General features: G+C 37.5%; 1 protein-coding gene across 3 annotated transcripts; it reads right to left on the reverse strand.

The window, feature by feature from the left end:
* Positions 1 to 2,033: 2,033 nt before the first annotated feature.
* Positions 2,034 to 12,648, reverse strand: LOC124646117 (mediator of RNA polymerase II transcription subunit 15). Of its 3 annotated transcripts, none has more exons than XM_047186193.1 (11): positions 12,404 to 12,648; positions 10,677 to 10,816; positions 9,710 to 10,369; positions 9,132 to 9,326; positions 6,262 to 6,388; positions 5,109 to 5,293; positions 4,547 to 4,701; positions 3,991 to 4,112; positions 3,596 to 3,698; positions 3,054 to 3,280; positions 2,034 to 2,449 (listed from the first exon to the last, which is right to left on the reverse strand). In XM_047186193.1, exons 1-11 carry the CDS (start codon positions 12,487 to 12,489, stop codon positions 2,335 to 2,337), a joined length of 2,115 nt encoding a protein of 704 aa, XP_047042149.1. In that variant the 5' UTR covers positions 12,490 to 12,648; the 3' UTR covers positions 2,034 to 2,334. The 3 variants fall into 3 exon arrangements, with proteins under 3 accessions (XP_047042149.1, XP_047042150.1, XP_047042148.1); XM_047186194.1 differs by having other exon boundaries at positions 5,109 to 5,284; positions 9,132 to 9,329; XM_047186192.1 differs by having other exon boundaries at positions 9,132 to 9,329.
* Between the last annotated feature and the right edge of the window lie 402 nt (positions 12,649 to 13,050).

Genomic DNA, 13,050 nt, shown 5'->3' on the forward strand with positions numbered 1-13,050 from the left:
TCAGCGCGCAGGCGGCGCGCGACGCGCTCTTTATTAAATAATATACGGAACTGTAAGGGCGAGAACTGATTGCGCGCAGATCGCGCGCCGCTCGCGCGCTCTATACGAGCCTTGCGTGAGTTGCGCTAAAGACAAGCACCGAACTATTGCAGTGACTGCACGCGCGCAGCTCGCGGGCAGCGAGCAAACGGCTCGCGAGCTACGCATTCGCGGCACATTCGCCAGATGTGGACGCACCCTCAGAAGTACCTGGCATTTTTTTGGCAACATTGCAATTACAAAAGAGAAATTATAGCCCGTTTAGATGGGCCTTTACCCAGAATAATTTGCCAAGTCTTGTTCAATTGTTTCAATTTAAATGTTTCTGAAAAACAACCCTTTTCAGGGTTTTATTTACTCCCAAAACGCAGCTTAGATTACGATTGCGTAACCTACAACATCATCGATGTTAAAATAAAACAATGTCAGTTAAATTCCAATTTATTTAAACTTACAAATAAGAAAATTATTGCTTATCTCACACTCTTACAACATTGACATCGATAAAACTTTTTCAAAAAGGGACCTCCGTAGTTAAAGTATAAAAATATAAACATTTAACTATTTTGTTGTTATTCCATACACAATTATATCCATAAAATTGATCCAGTACTTCCAAAAACACTTGAGAAAATGACTTTTTATAAACGGAACACTCATATTGTCATTTATTTTTAGAATCAAGAAAAAATAGTACAAGTTGTGGAAAAGAAAAAAGGCTGTCTATAATACTTTAGGGAAATTCATAATACATAATTTGGGATCAAGCATAAATCATAAACAAAAAATAGCAGAAATAAGCCGTGCACATTGATTTATCTTGAGTACATACATATTTGTAATTATCAAATTATCACAGATTAATATCACATCTGCAAAATATATACGTTTCTTTTTAAATTAGAAGATCCCTTGATTACCTTATTTTGTAATTTAGTGCCCATTTTCACCACTTTCAAATATACATATTACACTGGTCAACAGCATTTTTGGTGCAAAGGTGAAATATATTATTTCTTATAGATTATTTGATACGTAATCGAAGTCCAGAACATAAAGTTGCACTAGCACGTAGGGTTTTAGAGATATACCCCTCTTAAAGTACCAAAAACGCGTTTTTTAACGATATTTGACGATTTTTTTGAAAGACAGCAAAATTGTATTTTAGTTTCTATCTATAACATTATATAGTACTACTCTTCCCGATTGAATTTCATTTTTATTTCGAACGCTAAGAGTTTAAATTTTCATGAAATATGTATACAGCTACGATAGTTCGATCTTCCCTACATTTTATTTGGCCTGTTAGTATGAAAAAACTCCACTTTAGTTATAAAATGGTATATATTAGGAAATAAGACTCGCAAAAATATAAATTAAAATGAGGTTAATGCGGGGAAAGTAGTACTATATGATGCTTTAGTTAGAAATTCCTATATAATTCTTCTGTCCCCAAAAAATTACATCAAATTTCATAAAAAAACGCGTTTTTGGTACTTTAGGAGGGGTATATCTCTAAATCCCTACGTGCTAGTGCAACTTTATGTTCTGGACTTCGATTACGTGTCAAATATTCTACAAGAAATTGTATATTTCACCTTTGCACCAAAAAAAATATTTTAATTTGTTGACCAGTGTTATCTAACATATTTATTTATAAATAATAATATTATGTCATCTATATGAAATTATATGACATAAAATTGTTATCCAGAGGTGGTGCAAATGGATATTTGATCTTATAATACTTTACCTAAGTTTATTAAAAACAGCTTAACGATTTAACGCGTGCCTAACCTTATTAGTGTCACATACAGCGCAAAAACATACAGAAACTATATAGGTAACACAAAAGTCTTCATGTAATTTTGAACTGTATGCACCTACAAATAAAGTTAAATTTTCTATGAACATGAAAAAACATTTGGTTTTCATTTATTTCAAAAACAAAAATATTTGAAAACATAAATAACATATATAATAAAGACAAACAATTGACATTTACAGACGGTTTATTTAGAAACTTGTTTAAAAATAAAATGTGGGTAAAATCAATGTAAATACAATAATAACAGTAACTTAATCCATTTAATCATTATTTTAAGCAAAAGTCGGATAGGTCGTCGCTCCTTCTGGTACTCAGCTGCATTCGTTTAGACTGGAAGCCGACCCCAACACAGTTGGTAAGGCTAGGCAGATGATGATGTATTTGTGTAAAAAGTATCAATATTGTTTAAATTTAGTTAACTGCCTTTAGTTACTCAAATGGCGTATTCCAGATATTTTACTTGTAGCTTAGATTCCGAGTGCGGGCACGGGAGTGTAGGTGCCGGGGTTCGGTGCGCAGGCTTGCCGCACACTCATCTCCCACGCGTCCAGGAGTTGTCCTACTGAACAGCTCTTTGGTAATCTGAAGAGAAATAAATATAAAAATGATTAGGCCACTTGGAAATACGTAGCATAGAAAAATTCGCGAGAGTGAAAGTTCGCAAACAAGTTACAGATTTGTTTTTGAAAACCATATCACTCTTATATTTTCGGTCAGATATCATTCAACATAGTAAGTATACATATAGAATATGCAACTTTTTGTTAGACCATAGCATCGATTTGCGAGCATAGATTCGTATCCGGCTGTACTCGCGTGTTTCGTCACCCGCTGGTCTTAAAAATGGTTTCTGCGCAGCAAATCGTTGATATTTCCGTAGCTATTAAGTTTTATGTAACTATACCCAAGATTGTATCTAACATCTCAACGATTTTTGGAGCATCGGGTCCCCAAAAGGACTTACCTAGCACACCTAGCGTCCATGGCCCTCTCCAGCCTGGCGAGGAAGGAGTGTGGAGCCAGGTCCCGGGCCGGGCGCGGCTTGAGCCGGACGGGCGGGCGGTAAGCGACTTACCTAGCACACCTAGCGTCCATGGCCCTCTCCAGCCTGGCGAGGAAGGAGTGTGGAGCCAGGTCCCTGGGCGGGCGCGGCTTGAGTCTGACGGGCGGACGGTAAGCGACTTACCTAGCACACCTAGCGTCCATGGCCCTCTCCAGCCTGGCGAGGAAGGAGTGTGGAGCCAGGTCCCGGGCCGGGCGCGGCTTGAGGCGGACGGGCGGGCGGGCGGGGTAGTCGCGCGGCACGGACACGTGCACGCCCGCCACGCACGGCAGGCGCGGCTCGTCTAGCGCGGCGATGAGAGAGATTGCCCCGCCACCGCCGCCGAAGTACGACATGGGTTCGAGGGATACCTGGCGGGTGAAATTGGTGGTTTAGGTTTGTTTTTAGAACTGTGTTGGGAAATATTTGAATTTCGAAGTTTAATTGGAATAGAAACGTGTAAAACTACATAACAATTCCGTAAAAAAGGAATGTTGTACGGCCGACAAGGTCTAAATTCAAAATTCACTACTTTATAACTATAAATACAATACTCGTTACATTATTGCATGCCATAATGTAGCGTACAAAAGTTGGTATGTTCAAAAACAAAAACAATTATGGATCCTACCAGGGAACAATGTTCGTTATTTATGAAATGTTCAATATGAGTTTATATGAGTTACCTTAAATCTCGAGTCTAATCTAGCAATTTCACCCTGCAGTACATCTGGGATTTCCATTGGTGGTTCCTCTAGTTTTGGTATCTTTTGGGGTGTTGGTAGATTCCTAGAAAAAAACACAATAACATAAGAATGACTCTCTTAGAACTGCTTCATATATAACTGCTACAAACCCCACGAAAATTAAATTGCATTAATGTATAATTACTTCATTAGATAAAGAACCAATAATGATAGACAGCTAGAGAGTTTTAATTGTGTAAATAAATATGTATTGTGATGACAAAGAAATACACTTTACTGTTAAAAGATTTACTTGAAAATCCCATCTAGTTGGGGCTCTTCAACAATTATTGTGAGTAAGCAATCCACACAAAAATTTGTGTTGTCTTAGGTACCTCATTTCTGGTCCATTAAGAGCGTCGAGTGCAGATCCAAATGTGCGCTTCAGAGTGTGATTAGCTAGTGGTGATTGTAGACAGTTGTTCACTACTTCCAGCAGAGGGTTGAAGATTTGTTCCTAAAGGAGATATTTTAATCAGTAATTTGATCATTTTTTTAAAGCACTGGTACTCAGCTACATCCGGTCAGACTGGAAGCAAACCCCAACATAGTTGGGAAAAAGCCTCGGAGGATAAAGTTGATCATTTTTCATGTAAACTGTGACCATCAATATGATCGGACTCATCGGAATATGTATGGATAAAACCCAACTTAGTTAATCCATACAAACATGGATGGGTGAAAAGAAAGTTATATAAAATCCAATAGATTCAGACCTACAACAAGACGAGATGTAGAATATCTAAATAAATTCTTTCACCAATGGGAAGCTAGACTATTTCCGAATGATATAGGCTATATTTTGTAGAGGTACAGGAAAAAAATGCTCCGAGAGGCGGGTAAAACATCTTGTACTTGAAAAAATATTTAAAAAATAACTGTTATAGGTACCTTTCCAGCACTCGGCACGACAACACCCTCGCTGCGTTTAAAGTCGAGTTTCTCCAACACCACTTCACATTTGATGAGCGTCTCCAAAGGCATGCGTTTGTTAGGGTTCGATAATATATCCAGAAGATTCTTCATCTTTGTCAGTTTTTCAACATCTGGGGATAAAGAAGTAGATACTTATAGATGGTGAAATCTAAGTGTAATGTTATGCAGACAGACATGGTAACTATGACGGTCTGTCTAGCCAGCTTTTAATTGCATGTTGGTGTAGATTACTTTAAATTATTTCTTCTTTCCAGGAAAGGCCTATTATAAACCTTGAATGACAGACATAACGGCTTTTTGACCGGTGTTAGCCGATTCCGCGTCGATAAATGTGGGGACACCCTAACGCTCACCCGCTTTTCTATACTAATAATATTATAAAGAGGAAAGCTTTGTTTGTTAAAAAATTCTTCCACTTTTAAAGCTACATTATCAACGAGTAGCTGGCTATATTTTATGCGGGTGAAACCGCGGGAAAACGGCTAGTGTGAGATAAAACATGTATAGCAATACTCACTTTCTCCTTCGCTGACCATCCGATGCACCATTCTTCTCAAAGGCTCGATGTACTTGGAGAGCTGCCTGACCTTCTCCCTGTAGGCTGCCTCTTCGCCGCCAGGAGAGGCCACCCCAGCCCCCACGGGGGTGTTGAGAGAGGATGACGGAGAGGCTACCATGCCCATACCGACGCCCCTAGGCGACCAGTATTCAGGCAATCATACAATATTGTTATAACAGTTTTTGGAATTTTGTGGTGGTATGATAAGGCGTGTATATGAAGGTAAAGTTGTGAGAAAGGGTGCGTCCTACGTGGGCGAATTTATGCAAACGCGAAGGTGAAGAGATCCCAAGCGAATTGAAGGACATGTGCGCCTCGCTACGTGACGTAGGTCACCTCAAAAGAAAGCAACTGTCTGTTGTTTTTGCGTGGTGTCACGCTCACATAGGACGCACCGTAAGCGGTCGATGTTCGATTCCCACGTGGGGCCATTAAAATCGTTCTAGTCTGGGTGTTGTGTTCTATAACTATCAGTTATGAACTCTCAGGGATATCATCTTATCGCGAAAGATGTATCTATATCGTAAAGAAAGACCCACGTTTGTAGTAAAATAAAAAAAAAACCCGTTCAAGTTTTTAAGAAACATACCTACTTAGGTACTTTCACGCATAAAATTACAATATTTTAGATGTATCACCAATAGTTTGTTTCGAATTTGATAGGTAACCCCTGTTGTGATAGCATGACTGATGGTCAATTAGACGGTTTGAAAATTGAGGTGCTGATTCATCAATTTAATAGTTATCCAGTTGCCATCATAAACAGCTTCGAATCTGTCCATTTGGGTACATGCGAAATCACGTGAGTCATAGGCATTCCCCCAACCTAACCTTCTGAGAACCGACTATTATGCAACTAGTGTTCTTATTAAACAATTCTAAAAACACAATGGTCCTTTTTACGATGGCAAAAAGCATCAAATGACCCCTCTCGCTGTGGGTTAGCAGCGGTGAGAGAGTGTCAGACTTTTACCGGCTAAAAATTCATCGTGTTCCTTCGTAGGCCTTTTATGTACCAGGGCCGCGGTAACTCTTTCGAACAATCCCGCAGCCCCGGCAGACCTTGGCCAATGGTCCTTAAGTACATCTTTTCCATGTATATGATACATACCTCTGCGGCTGTTGCACATGGTGAGCAAGATGGGCCGGATTGGAGGGCGAAGGGCTGCCGACACTGCCGCACGCGCCCAGCCCGCCCAGTGATGACATCGGGGATGTCATAGTAGCACCCATTACACCTGGCGTGAGGAATTGTTGGAGTATAAGAAAGAAACATTTATTTGCCATGAACATAGGTGGTATCAGTCCTTACAGTGGTTAAAAAGCTGTAGCTACATTCTGCGTGACTTGGTATGCTATTTATACTTACTTACTTACATAATAATAATCTTAAGCTACTTATATGAAGTTTGGTGTAGGTATAAAACTTTTTTGTGGCTTAGTACTTATGTATTACAAGTTTGTGTATGTATAAATAAAGCATTTTTTTTTGTTATAGTTTGAAATCAATACTATTTCATTTATTGTATAAAATAACACAAACACATGCATGTTGTGAGAATTCGATTTGCCAAGGTCAGAGAGGCAGTCACTCCATGTAAGAAATTGTTACTCAGCTGTGGCTGGAAACTGGCCCTAACATAGTTGGGAAAAGGCTGGGCCGAATTGAATCCATGATTAGAAATAAGTATTTTCATCATTGAAAATACCATTTTAGAATACCTTGAGTGATAATGAATTGTTTGCCTTACTTTTTAAATAAATAAAATTGAAAAGGTACAGAAAATAAAAAAATAAGAAAGAAATATAACTTTAATATTAAACATTTACAATAAAAATCCTATTACAAAAAAACACATGCGTTTTAATAAATTGCGTTGATTGCGACTAATTTAAGTGATTTAAATACAATAATTCTAAGAAAAAATAATGATTACGAGTGTAAATATTTAAATTCTTATAAAATACCCTCTTAACTTTCTGGCTCTTATGGCAACACACTATCACATTTTTTCATCACTAGATATCTGAGATCTAATTAAAGGTACGTTTTGAATTATTGCCGCCGACCGCAGCTGCACTACTGGTTTGTAAATATTCACATGAAACGTACCAGTTGCAGTCGCCGCAGTCGGCAGCAAGCATTGAAAACGTACCCTAATTCCACTGGTAAACATTAATATTATGCATATCACATCTTTGCTTTTATCCTTTTGTGCACCATAAAATTCGATATCAATAACTTTTCTACAAATCTCTTTTCTATCTACATAACATTTGTATGTAACATTTGTATAAGTTTACTAATTTACTTTATTTTTAGTTATATAATCTATTTGTGTAACGGCCAGTTTCTTCATCAAAAGTTAAAGTTAAAGTAATGTCTAAAGTTAAAGTAACGGTCAAATTCGTTTTTTCAAGGCTAAAGTGACAGCAAAATTCATAGAAAAATTGAATTTAACCGTTACTTTTACTTTAGACATTACTTTGACTTTTACTTTGGCTTTAACTTTTGCTTTAAATTTTTCTATTAGTTTTGCTGTCACTTTAGCCTTGAAAAAACGAATTTGACCGTTACTTTTACTTTAGACATTACTTTAACTTTTGATGAAGAAACTGGCCGTTAGTGTACAGTTTCAACAATTAGTATTCATATTCATTTATTTGCATTCCATAATGTGTGTTACAGGTGGAATACAAGACTTAAAGCTACAGTACAATTATGGACCCTGTTAGGGCACAGCAACATAGTTTGAAATAACATAGTAATGAAAAGAAATACATTTGAAGAACAAACTAATTTTACAATAAAAAATACCTATAGAACAAAATTACATACAATAATTACATTTTTATAAAAAAACTTCATCTTAAAATTTGCTTAACTAATTCTTATTGTGTAATGAGAATTCCACCTTTGTTAAGTACACATTGTATGTCACATTTTTAAAATTGTTTTTGCTGTCACATCCTATTTTTTTGGAAGGTTTAACTTGACAGGGGTATAGAGTTTCACCATGAATTCCACCTGCTTCCACATGGCCGCTAGTTTGTCCATGGGCACGTTTCTGATACTTTTCTCGAATTTACATGTTAACAAATTGCGAGCGCGAGTGTGATTGTCTGAAAATTTTCATTTAAATCAATAGTTTATCAAGTTGGATCAAGAAGTATTTGCCAGGTAACTGAGTTGAGGTCAGATAGGAAGTTGCTCTATATCAAACACTGGTACTCAGCTGCATATGGTTAGACTGGAAGCTGACCCCAACATAGTTGGGAAAAGGCTAGGCAGATGATGATCAATCATATACCAATGAATGAATTTGTGTGAGAGCTAATTCTTTGATTAATTCATGCAAGTTAGTAATGTATATGAAACTTACGCGTTTTATTTCTTGATAATATGACGAAATAATACACACATATTATGTACCTCAATGCAAAATGTGATTCTTAAATAGTCTTGATAAGTACTATATAGCACAATATTTTTTAACACATTTCACAGAGTCTGATTTGTAAAAAAATTCACTTAAGTCATTTGTTCATAGCGTCACCTCACCGTAATACAACAAATAAAGCACATGTCGATAAATGTTATAAATAATTATGATTGAAAAATATTAACAATTAACGGTTGAAACTAATACTAAAATCTCCGGTTAAGTATTCATTAAAAAGTATAAAAGCCCAAGTCACAAACACAAGAAAATAGTTTGTCCGATTTTTGATGCTTTCAGTAAAATATTGACTTCTAAAAACTACTTACTACCTATTCTTCATTTTTTGTTTGTTTTTAACAGCCCCAAAACAACTGAAATGATTTTTGAAAATTCTTCCTGATTATCCCTGAGTGACAGACAGGCTGTTCCTAAAGTGACAGACAGGCTGAGTTTTGTCTGGGTTCGGGAAGAACTTTCCCCGAGACACGGGTGAACCGTGAGAAATTTTTATTGTAAAATAAAACTGTATAACACTCACCCATAGGACTCGGGCCTCCCATATTAGGCGATGGGGCAGACGGCGAGGGACTCTGGCGCAGGAACTGCTGCGGGGGCGGCGCACGCGCAGGGTAGGCCCCGCCCAGCATCCCGCCCACTTCCTGTTTGTTGGCCACGCCTACACGACCCATGTGTAGCATGTTGAGGCCGACTATCTGGCTGTTGCCCATGCCTCCTACTGAGGAGAAATAAAATAATAGTATAACAATTAAACTAAAATAAATAATGTATGAAGTACATGATCATTAATGTGTACCTAATTGAATTTATATTCAATTAGCATAATGTGAAACAATTTCTTTGGAGTCAGAATGTGTAAAAATAGGCTACATTTAAGAAATGAAGTGTGCCTAGAACATGCATTCAACTATTAATTGAGAAACAAACACTCAATAAAATTATTCCTTTGTTTTAGTTATGCATAACAATATTTATTAATTATTTGTTTAAATAATATATACCAATGCAATAGAAAAATGACAATATCCAAGCAATTAACTTAAGTATTTGATAATAACAGGAAAATCAACACAAGTAACAAAGATATCTCAAACTCACCCATTTGACCTGGCATCTGTCCTTGCATGTTATTGGGTGCCATTTGACCTCCCATCCCCACTTGGTTGCACGGCATCTGTCCCATGGTATTAGACCCACTCATGGGGACCTGCATGGAGTTTTGCATAGACATATTTGGCATCATCTGCCCCTGCATGCCACCAGCAAGCTGACTCTGCAACTGACTGCCCATAGGATTCCCCATTCCCCCCATACCACCAACCATATTGTTCCCCATTTGACCTTGGTTCCCCACCATCCCCATCGGACCACCAAGCTTGTTCTGTAGCTGCATATTCATCTGAGGTCTCTGATTAAGCGTTTGCAGCAAATTAGTGGCAGTTTGAGCTTGAGGTCCTTGAGACACAATTGGTCCTTGTTGTCCCATCTGACCTTGCATTCCCCCCATACCAGAATTGGGGCCCATGACCCCTTGTTGTTGCATTTGACCTTGAGGGCCCATGGTCATCATTTGGTTCCTGGAACCTTGAGATGCTAAGTTTTGAAGGGCATTAATTGGGTCTTGTGTGAGACCTTGCTGGTTGGGCCCCTGTTGCTGTTGTTGACCTTGGGGTGCCTGAACTTGGGGACTCGGGCCGGGTCCTTGACCTTGGTTGGGTCCCTGCATTTGCTGCTGACCTTGGTTTTGTTTTGATTGAGCTGAAATACAATGAATCATCAAGTTTATTGATATGCAAAATCATAAACTAATCGGAAAGTTTAGCTGAAGATAGAATAATTTCCCATTCATTGTTAGCAAGACCATGACTGTTTATTGGAAACTGTTTAAGTATTTGAGGATATTACATCATTTTATTTAACAGAACTGGCCAGGTCCATAATTTTGGGGAAAAAGGGGTTTCAATCGAAGGATCCTAGCTTCCATCATGGGGCATACATATGCCGGTGTATTAAGTTGCTCTATCAAGGTGTGGATGAAGGAAAGAGAAAACAGATGAATACTTACACATTTCCCTGACATGCAGAATAAGTTTTGCGACCATGTTCATATACTCCTCTCTAGTCTTGGCCTTCATAAACACATGGTTCTCCATCTCACTGCTGTTACGGGCCACTTGGACGCCCGAGCGTTGGATTACCTCCTCACTAGAGAGAGAGAATTTTGTTGTTAATTATTTAATACACTATGAAAGACTTACTCACTTTACTTACTTACTTTCTTTTATATAACTTAACAATAGAATAGAAGTTTACAAAAGATATACAGAAAGAAGTCACAGACAACAGAGAGCCAATGAGAAGTCCTTGCTTATAATGATAGCCTAGAAATACTATGAACACACATAAGGGCACCGTTTTAATAATATTAAACTCATGTTGTTTAGTTATTCTATTTTATAGATGTGTAGAAGAGAATATTGAGGCTAAGTAATAGCTGCATGATCAATTATAAGGTTAAGCAAGACTAAACAAGACTGTTATGATGTGTTACTTCATGTTTCAGACGGCACATTTAATTGGTGGGTGGCGGCTGTCAGTTGCACATTTTCACCAGTTGTTAACCAGATAACTAGGTTCTGAAGGTCAGATTGATAGTTGCTGAATATAAAGCACTGGTAGCTGGAACCTGAATGCTAGGCAAATGATGTCTGAAAGAATTGTCTTGCTCTTTTTACTAGAGTTCTTAGTTTTTTTGGTTTAAACACATGTAGAGGAATTGTGGAAAAGTGCTAGATTTGTATGTCAAATTCTTTGAGAATTTATTTAATAGCAAAGGAACACCAACAGCTTCTGCGTACAAATTAACAAAAATAGGAGAGAATTCTAGTATCTAGCATAACCTGTTTGTAAAATAAACTTGCTCTCAATTTGATCATAATGAAGTAAGTAAAGAATTATACATATAAATTCTTTTTATTTAGTATAAAGTTGCACATTTGCCCTACCCCATCAAATCACTCTTTCACTCTAAGGTTGGCTGTAGGAGAACCCAACACTGGGTTAAGCTCGCCATTGTACATTACCTCTCTGTATTCAGTGTGTCAAATGTATTTATGTGTGCAATAAAGAATAATAATCAGTAGCTCAAATGTTAGATTAACACTTAATTTCATTACAGATAGCAATAACGAAGTAAAAGGTAAGTGTCTTGGGTATATCACTATTGCATCTGGGAATTTTGGTTTGAAAATACTCATACTGAGTCATACACTCGTTTACTTTTTCCTGTTATCAAGCAATAATTTGTTTAGATGTAAAATTGCAGTCGAAAGACTATTCTGAGTCATCTTTTTCCCTGAAATTATGTATGGGACAATGCAATTTGAAAGTGCCACCCAAATCTATACTAGTATATATACTAGTAGGGGAATCTATACTATAGTATAGATTTGATACTAATATTATAAAGCTGAACAGTTTGTTTGTCTGAACGCGCTAATTTCAGGAATTACTGGCCCGATTTGAAAAATTCTTTCAGTGTTAGCGCATTTATCGAGGAAGACTATATAGGCTACATATTATACGGGTTCGTGCAGAAGTTATCCGAGGATGCGGCCGATGCGGGTGAAACCGCTGGCAGAAGCTAGTCCCAAATAAATCTCTGACAACAGATCCTTAAGTCGTTTTAGACACCAAAATAACATCTTTCACATAAAGTCCAACTATCCGATTAACGGGAAATATCCCCCTAAGACGACCCACTGACCTATCAGTGAAATGAGTAAAACTTACATCTTGGACACAACACTCTGCCTAAAGGCTTGAGTCCTCCAGTTATCGTCCGAAGCCATTGTGTTGAATTGTTTCAGATTATCCATACGTTCTTGAAACCACTTTGTAAAACGTTGCCGCTTCTATCGGCACATTTGTAATGAATTTAAACTTTATGAATCATCGAACATAAAGCAATTCACTTCTCTCAGTAATTAAAAAGTAAAACTGTAAACGAGCAACGTCGAACGGAGCGAGTGGGAGCGACGATTGACCATTCGATTGACGAATGAATGAAGGAGAGCCACAGGCCACAGAGTACTTTATTATATAGATGAGAGCGAGCGGATCGAAGCCAGAATGTTTATTTTTTTTAAACATAGCCTTTCGAGCTTGTGAAATGAATTTTATAAAATTATTTCTTTTGAGAGCTTTGGTAGATTGAACTAAAGAAATAAAAATTGTAGTCAGTAAACGCTAAAGCTAGTTCGCACCGATAAGAAATAATAGGTTACATAGCGTTAAGCCGCAAAATAATGATAAAAGTATAGACTAACATATTATTGTCTTGATGGGCTAACTTTGTAACAAGGCCTTATATATTAATTTTCCATAGTATTCCATACTCCATCCACAACCTAGAGCCATTTTGCAGCTCCACAAAGTAT

This window comes from Helicoverpa zea, chromosome 3, assembly GCF_022581195.2.
Source record: "Helicoverpa zea isolate HzStark_Cry1AcR chromosome 3, ilHelZeax1.1, whole genome shotgun sequence".
Lineage (NCBI taxonomy): Eukaryota > Metazoa > Arthropoda > Insecta > Lepidoptera > Noctuidae > Helicoverpa > Helicoverpa zea.

What these genes read in the sequence shown, in the direction of transcription:
- LOC124646117 (XM_047186192.1), bottom strand. Translation starts at nt 12,489, where the DNA reads ATGGATAATCTGAAACAATTCAACACAATGGCTTCGGACGATAACTGG. An exon ending in TCTGCATGTCAGGGAAATGT is followed by an intron (nt 10,370 to 10,676) that starts GTAAGTATTCAT and finishes ATTGTATTTCAG; the next exon opens with CTCAATCAAAACAAAACCAA. An exon ending in ATGGACGCTAGGTGTGCTAG is followed by an intron (nt 2,450 to 3,053) that starts GTAAGTCGCTTA and finishes ATTTCTCTTCAG; the next exon opens with ATTACCAAAGAGCTGTTCAG.